Source organism: Limulus polyphemus, unplaced genomic scaffold (assembly GCF_000517525.1).
Source record: "Limulus polyphemus unplaced genomic scaffold, Limulus_polyphemus-2.1.2 Scaffold6931, whole genome shotgun sequence".
Taxonomy (NCBI): Eukaryota; Metazoa; Arthropoda; class Merostomata; order Xiphosura; family Limulidae; genus Limulus; species Limulus polyphemus.
This window is the reverse complement of record NW_013672541.1, coordinates 18,861-29,421: the sequence shown is the minus strand read 5'-3', so window position 1 is coordinate 29,421 and position 10,561 is coordinate 18,861. Positions and strand designations below refer to the sequence as shown.

General features: G+C 29.9%; 1 protein-coding gene across 1 annotated transcript in view; it reads left to right on the top strand.

Moving 5' to 3' along the window:
- LOC106474190 (ubiquitin-conjugating enzyme E2 N) overlaps positions 1–10,561 on the top strand; it is a 32,336-nt gene that overhangs the window by 11,794 nt on the left and 9,981 nt on the right. The window contains exons 2-3 of the mRNA XM_013934881.2: positions 4,690–4,791; positions 5,702–5,846. Of these exons, the coding sequence (XP_013790335.1) occupies positions 4,690–4,791; positions 5,702–5,846 (247 nt within the window). The remainder of the gene's footprint in view (positions 1–4,689; positions 4,792–5,701; positions 5,847–10,561) is intronic.

The following is a 10,561-nucleotide window of genomic DNA, read 5'->3' as shown; positions in this document are numbered from 1 at the left end:
TTTAAAATGACCATGTGATTGCATACATTCCTGTTCTTCTTATGAGGAAAAATTGTTCTCTTCCCTACAGATAATTGGTATCTTCATTCTGTCTTAACAAAAGCTTTTTCATAATAATTTAAAAGCATAGATTTTTGATAATTTTTGAATTATTTTTCACAGGAGTTTTTCCAGCTTTCCTATTCAGATCATAATGATGTGGATGATATAATGTCACACACACAACTCCATGCTTGATCTGGTCCTCCATCCTTGACAGTCTTTTATATAGCAGAAAAAGTGCCAACATTTAGAGCTATTTATGCCTCTGTTAGCAATCATGTTCAACTAAAATGGGAACGGGCAATCAAAAGAGGAAGTATTATAGGAGAAAAATTTGAATTTGACTTGTGTCACTCACAAAATTCTGAGAAATCGAGCGTGACTGACCGACACTTGGATTTTATATATATTGATAATAAACAGACATAAAGTAAAAAACATAACCATATAACTTGCTGATTAACGTGATTAATCCACAATATTGATCACCTATCAGGATCGATTAGTGCCACATAAAATAAGCAAGTAATCAAAATATTGGCTATCGTGATTTCTCATTATTATTTTTAATTCAAGATTGTTCAGCTTAATTGATTAGTGTCATAATTCATGAAAATAATCAACTAGTCAAAATTATTGTTTCCAATTATTACTATTTTTAATTACTTAACTGTCCTATTCTTGTCAAGAATAATTGATTAGTTCAATGTAATCTACTGTTAAATTCCACTAATTGCCCAACTGTATACAGCCGTATGTGTCCTTTCTATTCAAGTGCAGGTAGCCCATTGTTTAGCTTTGAGCATAACACAAACCTGAACAACATGCACTGAAGCATTTTGCTAATATGCAAAAACATTAAATTTCAATGAATGATAGGCCTTGCTAAATGGTATTACATACTAAAAGTCAAAATGTTAATCTCCAAGTTTACACAAAAATTCACTCCTTTTAATAAACCATTAATTCTTGGACACAAGAATGTTTCCAAAGTTTTATACTGCCTTTTCCCCCCCACACTTTGTCTTTTATAGAAAGGTCAACTTGTACAACCCTGCAGGATAGGTACTGTATAATGTATATCATAACATATTGGTGTTTTATCATCTAGGTTAAGAGAATTTCAGGAGGTAAATTTTGAAGTTTAATAGGTTGATTGGATCTCTATAACCTTTTGAACCCCTGACTTTCAGTATAGAAGTCGATTAGCTAACAGAAATTATTGTCTGCTGTTCTTGCTTATTTCACAATCTGTGAGTCACAGATTTGTATCCCATTACTGAATATGCTCATTGTTTCAGCTTTTGGGGCATTTTCATGTGACAGTAAATCCTGTTATTCAGTTAGAATATTCCAAGAATTAGCAGTTGGTGTTGACAAGCTACCTTCCCTCTAATCTATAACTTCTAAATTATAAATGGCTAGTGCAGGTAGCCCTCATTTAGTTTTTTTGTGAAATTCAACAAAACAAACGGTGAAATACTATAGCTATCATAAATTATTCACAGCTTTCTGACTGTTGCAAAGGATATTTTTATTTTGTTTGATACAGCAAACATCAAGGCTTTTGGTGTAGTCTTAGTATATGAAATATAATGATTTGATTATTATTATTATCATTTTGATTGTTTATAATTAGAAGAGCTTTTATATTTTCGTTGTGTTTAGGTATTTCATGGTACTAATTTGTTCTGATCAAAAGAACTACTCATGAATGAAGATACTTAATATTTTAATATAAATAAACAGAAAAAATGAGCTAACTGAAAGAAGGATTTGAGCATTTAATAAGGAAGAAAGTGAATATCTTAAATAAAATATAAACAAGTTTAAAATGAAATAAATAAGTAAAATGCAATTATTCATATTTTCACAATTTGACGGGTTATTTAAAACATAATTTATACTTTTTAATGTCATGAGGTATTAAATTTCAAACAAATATTTTCTGCCTTTTTTACTTATGTTTACAGAGTCTTGAAAATATCTTCTAGACAAGAAGATTTAAGTAATGAATTGTTGCTAATTAAATACTAAGTGGTTGAAAGGGGATTTACACCAAATATAGTAGATAGAGCATTTAATAATAGTATGTTAAATCTGTGTTAAAATTAAGTTTACCATATATTCCAAGATTAACAGATCAATTATTTAATGTTTTTAAGAAACAAAACTTTTGTTCCATATTTAAACCCATGAATAAGATAAAGGAAATGTTGGGGAATACCAAAGATAAAATAGGGGTAAAAGATAAGAGTGGGATATATAAAATAGAATGTGGTAGTGCTTTTATTGGTCAAACTAAAATGTACAGGTTACAGGAACCTAATGAGTATATAATAAATATTAAAGTACCGATATATGGCATAATATGTTGTAAATGTTGATCTATTTTTTTATGAAAATAACTTTGAAACATAATACATCATGACATGCTGAAAGTATAAATTGTCTTTTAGATAGCTCCTCAATGTGACATAGTGTTTTAGATGGAAGCTGTTGACTGATTTATTAAAGTTTTAATTGTGCAAATATGAATTATTGCATTTTTATTAATTATTTGATTTTAAACATTTCACAAGTGCCAATCATTCATATTTAAAAAATAAGTTGTCTGGTTAGCTTTTTTGTTTTAATTTGCCCTGGGCAAACCAGGACTTTTTGAAGATTAGAACTTTGGGCTTTTGACATGGTTTGTGCATTTTTTAATTGAGAAATTGTAAAAATTCATGAGTTATAATTGAAAATCATTGCTGAAGAAAACTAATGTTAAATATACTAGCATTTAATTCTATGCATGTACATAATAAAAGGAACTGATTTTGTACTTTTATACAAAAAAATAATTTTGAAGACACACTGTTGATGAACTTTTCTTAAAATTAAAATATCCTAAAAGTCAAGTTTAAAACTGAATACAACATTAAATATTGCTTATCACTGCATTGCTTTTACAACAGTTAATTCCAAATATCAAAAGATCAGGTTTACTTGAAATGAACATGACCTCATTCCTTTTTTTTTTCTTCTTAGGGCTCAGAAGAACCTTTACAAACTTAATTAATTGCTCTCCTCAAGTTTAAGCATTAGATTACAATAATGTTTAATTTATTGAACATCAAAAAATAAGAGAACTTCTGAGGCTTCACTTCATAACCTAAATTTATTGTATCGAGTACATACTTCAGTAAGATAAAAGCTGAGGTCTTTCTAAAATCCTAAATGTTTTCTGTGTTAATAGTCTTAAACAACAGTAAACCAAACTATATCAATAAATTTCTTACTCCAGTTAGCTCTAAGTACCATTAACAAATACATGGATTAAGGCTTTAGCCTTTTCTCAGCATTCGGCACCCTGATCTGTCTCCCTCATTACTGTACTTCTCTAATATACACAGTGTATAACAGTAATTCCTCTAAACTTTTGTATCTTAAATGCGACAAAGAAAAGGCAACAAAGTGGATTGATAGTGAAGAGTAACTTGACTACAAGCACTATTATGAATGTGAAGCTAGCAGAAATCAGGAAGAAAAATTAATGAAGGATTATATATCAAGTGAGGATGAAGACAGTAACTCAGTAAAACTAGAGAGAGACAGGAGTGTCTTGGTAACTTGTGGATGGATACTGTTAATAGACTTAACTATTTATTTTTTTACAAGCCAGAAATGCAAAAAACATGCAATGAAAATTCAAAGAACACTTGAGAAACAAATGCATCTTAATATTATAATTATTCCTAGGCCTTGTGATTTTATGGAGGTAAAGTTTCTTAATGGTATTGATCCCATGTGTATGACATCAGTTCAGTGGATTGATGCTGTAACTGTGAAGCCATACATAGTAAGGTTTAGTGTAATTATAAATTAGCTATATGTGTCTTCACAAAATTTGTAAATCTCCTAATAAATACCACTACACTGCTGTACATAAAAAACAATTTTTAATAATGTATTTCTACTCAAGATTTGTCTGTGAATTTCAGGAGTCTGTATGAGTCAATCTAAATGCAAGGTGATTTTCATGCTAAGAGTAAAAGTACTACTTTTCATCTTACACTTTCATGCTTTGTTTTCATAACCTATAGAATCTTGTAAATGAATATCAAAAGTTTTTTATTTATTTTCCTTTGGTAAAACTGTACCATATCTATTATTTTCTCTACCCTAACAGTAGTGAAATCATCAATAAACAATGAAATGAAAAGTTGAAAAATGTAAAATAAAATGAATAGCTTTTCTGGGATGATTGCAGGTTGTTACAGACAATTACAATTATTTATCCTAACTTCTAACATTTTCACATTTGCTTTCTTTCAAGTTTATTGCTTTATTACTGTTATTTTGGACCCTTTTTCTACATGAACAGCAAAAAATTACAAGAAAATGTTTCCATTAAATTGTGTAGATCTTCAAAAGGTCAATGCTTAAACACATTTAAATGTATGACATTTTTGTTCTACGTTTAAGCTTATATTACACAAGTTCATTACATTTTTTAATCAGACCTATATTTGTGAATGCACATATATCAGTATTAACAGACAAAAAATGGTGAATCAAAGTATTGTTTTCAAAACAACTTGTAATGAACATTATAACCATCAATGTATATTTATATATGATATTTTTTCTAAATGTACACAGGAGACCCAGAGATTAATGGCAGAGCCTGTTCCTGGAATTAGTGCAACTCCCGATGAGAGTAATGCCAGATATTTTCATGTAGTTGTTGCTGGACCAGAAGGAGTATGTGTTATCTTTACGTAATTTCAAGTTTATACTTGTAACTTTTTGAGTTTGCATATGTATCTAAATAGTTAAAAGATTTATATGCAAGATAAAAAAACTGGTTAAAATGAAATGGTAGGTGGAAATTGAAAAAGTCAGGTTAGAGTCTTCTATTCATGCCCATTAGACTTTTATTGCAAAATAAAATATTAATATTTGAAATACTATATGTTAATGTAGTTACTTTATGATGAAATTAAAAAATATAAATGAATTATTTTCTGTCTGCATCTTGAGAGATAAGATATATCATAGCTCTTAATATTGACAGATTTTTCTTTTATAGTTGCTGTAACAAAACATATTTGTACTATGAAGTAGTGTTTCCCAACTTTTTTTTTCAACTTGAATCAACTAGTCTTGATCCCAAAATTTCATCAGCCATTTCGTACAATATTTACTTTTTAAAATTACTTTCATATTACATTGTAAAACAATGTTTTAAACACATGAGACTGGCTGAAATCTCCACGTGGAATGACAGTTGGGAACTGCTGCTGTAAAGGACATTTACTTTTAATGACATTGCTTGGTTTGGTATGAAGCAAACAAAACATTACATGAGTAGTAAAACAACTAAATTTATTGTACAGATTCAAACCTGGGATTTTTATTTCAGTGACAAATATACACAACTAACAATCAGTATCTTTCCATTACTGATGAAACTTTTTTTTTCTATTAAATTTCTCAGACTACGTATTGTTAGGAAATGTTTGTTTTTATATTGATGCTCAATTGATTTTTAATAAAGAATAAAATGCATTTCTTGTTTAAACCTAAGACTAAAATATATGGCTTTGTCTCATTCATAAGCTGTTCAGAAAACTTTTTGCATGTCTGATTTTTGACATTGTTTCTTCTCTAGTCACCATTTGAAGGAGGAGTTTTTAAGTTGGAACTATTTCTTCCTGAGGAATACCCAATGTCAGCTCCTAAAGTCCGATTTATGACAAAAATCTACCATCCCAACATAGACAAATTAGGAAGAATCTGTTTAGATATACTTAAAGGTAAACTGTTTCTTGTACTTATAATGTGCATCTATTACCTGTAAAATTAAATATTAAAATATATAAATTTTTTGGATGTGTCATCCCTGAGGATTTTTTTTTATTATTGTTCTTAGGTTATTTTGCTGAAGCTTTCGATTTCTAACTGATTGAATGCAGCTGTACTTTTTGTGTTTGCCAACTTATGCCTCTGATGCATGAAACAGGTTTATTTCCCACTTCAGATTTTTTTAGTGTTCAGTAGAAATGCTTGTAAGCATATACAGTTCGAAAAACTTTCCCTACTAACTTGTTTTTCAAGTTGTATATAGAGAAACCATCAAGGTCTTGATTCTTCAAGTCTGACCTTTCATTTTACTAAACTTATAAGTTCTTTCCATTTTTTTTATAAGGTCAGGGCAGATCTTTTTCTTTAATAACCAAATTGTCTGCATACCCTATACATGTTCCCCAGTGGAACATCTGCAAGTTTATGGACTTACAACACAAAAATTTGGAGTTTGATTCTCCATAGTTGACACTGTAGATTGACCAATGTGGCTTTGCTCTCAAACAAACAATCATTTCCCCATACATAATGGGAAACCAGCTTTTATAGATTCCCTCATTGTAGCTGTCTTTTGGTTACCATGTTTAGATCTGTGGAAAGGGCGAGATTAAATTAAACCTGCCAGTTTCAAATTCTTTACATACTTAATTAAATAGAGAGAAGTTTGGTAATTGACTGGGAACTTGTTGGTACTGTATGAGTGTTTTAATGCTAATTCATCCATTTGGTTCACTAGAAATATTTATGTTTGTGAACTTGTTTGTTTATTGCTGTTTTTTTTGTTCTTTTTTCATGTGACATGTTCCTTATAACTGGATTAAAAGCTTGGATCTTGAGCATATAGCTTGGTTTTGGTTCTAATTGAATAGTTGTCTCTTTAATTTATACAAATGATCATGTTGGGTAATGTGATTCACAGATTGTTTTGAGATGACATTTTGTTTCAGTCTTAGGGTGATCTAGTTGTCTCCAATTTGGTTACATTCTCTCATTAGTATGATCTTCAACCTAATTTCTTCTCACTCATAGGTGAATTTTCAATCAATACTCCACACAGTTCTCAAGTAAGGATCAAGTTAATATCCAACTTCTGTTATCTCTGCTAGATTATTTTATTTTTACTCAGGTGTAGTGCCTTTTTGTATTTTTGAGCCTGCCCTCTCTCTCTCCTTATGCTGGAAAGCGATTACATCACAATTGGATTCTCAGTGTGACTCCCTTTTTTCCTTTGTAATATGTTTATTTTGTAGCATATGTCCCTAATTCATGCTGCATAATAATGGTTTTCCAAATTCCCAAAGCTGGAAATTGAGGTCAACCATATTTCTTGTCTAGACAGTTTTTTGTGTCCTGATAACACTTCAGAATTCTTCACTGTAACTGCCACATGCCTGATTCTTTGTGTCTTGTGTTTTGACAGTTATCATGGTTGCTGTGCCTTTGTTTTTGTCTTACTTCACTTGTGAATTGATCTAAATAGTGAAATGAGATATATTCCACTTCCTACTAGTTATTGAAACACTGATGTTTTTATTCTGTTATCTTTGACTAAAACAAGAATGATGGTTTTTGGTTTATATTTAACTCTGGATGTGCCTTATGTATTCACAGGCTCTCTACTATTTGGTTTACATTTAACTCAGGATGCACCTTATGTATCCACAGGCTCTCTTTAATATTTGGCTTACATTTAACTCAGGATGCACCTTGTATATCCAAAGGCTCTCTTTAATATTTGGTTTACATTTACCTCAGGATGCACCTTGTATATCCACAGGCTCTCTTTAATATTTGGTTTATATTTAACTCAGGATGCACCTTATGTATCCACAGGCTCTCTTTAATATTTGGCTTACATTTAACTCAGGATGCACTTTGACTCTTGAGCTCAAACAATGAATTGTAGAGTTCACATAGCCAAGCTACATTGTGGACATGTAAATTTTTAGATGACATAAGAGCAATGTATTTTAGGGATCCTGTCTTTAAATTTGAAATAATTACATATACAACATATTGGTTTGAAAACAATTCTAAATTTAATTTATGGATAAATTGTGTTATTGAAAATTGCTTGAATCTTTTTTCTTTAATTCTATTGCATGTTTGTCAGTTAGAAGTAGAACACAATAAACTATTTCTTTAGTTTCAACATGTTTAATGATTTTAGAAACATACAGAGGGTTTAAATAATTCTTAGTACTATCAGTTAACTACAGGAAAACTATTTTTTTTGTAAAAAACTTTATATATATATATATTTTGTATTTCTTCATGGAATCCAGAAAAGGAACTAACTGTATTATAGGCCCAATGAGTTAAATTATAAAATAAGTTCTTCCTAAAAACAAAAATTAAAAACTGTCAAAATAAAAATATTGCACACTAAATGTTAGTTTATGATAACGCTTTGTCTCAACTTGTACCCAAGTTAACTATTTTGGTATCTAAAAAATTTAAAGTATTAATAGTTTGTTCTTCTGTTGTAAATTTAATAATGTTATGTTGACTGGTTAAGTAATTTTGGAATTCCTGAATATCAAATTTATTTCTAAAAACTACAAATGTATCATCAACATATTTTCTGTTGTATAAAGGTTTAATCTGTTAAGGACAATTTTCTAATCACCTTTTTTCATAATGACTTAAAAACAAAATTGCTAAACCTGGTGCAACCCTTGAACACATAGACATCTCATGAAGTTGTTCATAATGATAGAAATTGAAAAACAAATTAACTCTTTTGGATGACTGATTCTAATAATTTAATAAAAACAGGTTTAGTTATACCCCTAACCACATCAGAATTTTGAAAACTTAAATTACTATGTAACTTTATTACTTCATTTAATAATAAGTATGTATATAAAGACTCAGTGTCTAGACTAGCAGTATAGAATAGTTTGTCAAAACTAGTTCAGACATATCTTTGGAAAACCTCATAACTGACAGAACTACACCTGTATGTTTTCTGATTCTAGCGTCTCAAACGTGGTTGTGTTGGTTCCTGAAATTTTGTCTCTATATCATTACTTTTTTATTAGTGTTTTTTAGAAAATATATATATATAAATATTTGAAAAAACATAATCAGTTTGTCATTAATTTTTATGTATTATTGAAATGCAGTGTTTCAACTTTGCACAACTACTCAAAATAATATTTTATATTCTCTTATATTTTATATTATTTTGGATTTAAGCAAACATCCTGGAATAATAGTAGACATGGAAAAGATGCTGTGTTGCAATAGGCTCTTAACTGTAGTTTTGGATTAATAGATGGCTCTTAGACTTGAAAAATAATCTATCATGATTCCAGTTTCAACAGTTCAACATATTAAGTTTGAAAACAAATGTGTACTTGAAGTCTCGGAATGCATTTTCTCCCAAGCCAAAGTTATTTTGAGGTTTGCTTTTGGCTCAGCATGACATTGTATTATCTATCCATGACAGTTTTTGATTGAAAAATCCATATCTGGTTTGGTCAGTTATGCATTGGTATATTCACATGATATTCAAACATTCAACCTTTGGCTTGGCACAGCTACTCTATAGAATACATTTTACTTTACAATTGGTTGTTTTCTCTGTTGCTGATTAGGGCTGGGCATAGCCTAGTGGTTATCTTGCATGGCAGTAAATTGTAAGATCCAAGGTTCAAACTGAAATGTGTTTAACCCTATTGCTCTAGGTTTTCCTATGGTCACAGGTCAAAGGGCATGTCATCAAGTTTATAGACTTGCATTCAAAATTTTATTAAACGACTAATTTTATGAATGTGCGTCAATAAATTTGGTATCAAATTGTAGATTATAATTCAAATTTTAGTATTATACATTAGATAATTTAAAAGTAAATATTAAGAAAAATGTCCTAAATATTGATTTTTATGTGCCATATGGTATGTTGAATGCAGCTTTGGTTCATATTAGATGTTTGATGTTCAAGTACAGTCTGTAGTTTCTTACGAATTAGAAATTCAAATTACCGATATTGACAAGTTAGAATATAAAATAAGAACCTCCCGTCTTTTTTATTTGCTGAGATATCATTATATTTAGTGAATTAAACACAGTGACCCCACCCACCTCTTCCATTTTTGAAAATATTTCCTTATGTATGCCTGCTTTGCTCTATTATGTGTTTATAACCAATCAAAAGCTCAGACTTTCCCCTATGTGATTTTTTATACATCTTGAAGGAAGTTCCCAAGATTATTTCTCTTGTGTTGAATCTCAGAAGGAAGGAGTAAGTGAAAATGTTGTTTGAAAAACTTTTTTTAGTTAGTAAGCCTGATAAGTTACAGTGGAATTCTGTAATATTGATAGATTAATCTATAATTTGATGTTATTTCAAAATCTAAATTACATAAAAGCCAGTGTGTGTGTCACAACATGCTTCATTTCTCAAAATAGGAGGAGTCATAAAAGCCAAAATGCATTAACCAGATAGAATAGTTTGATTACTGTGTGCCCATTATGGTTTTAGTGATGGGGTACAAGAAAGCTGTGAGGGGGGTTGCCATGAAACCTTGTAAGTGTAGTGAGTGTTGGTGAATAAGCCTAAAGTAAAGACATAGTGGGGATCACCTAGCCTAGAGCCAAGTGCATAAAATTTATCATGATAGTAAAAATATCAATTCAGTTTTAAACTTGAATTGTTTCT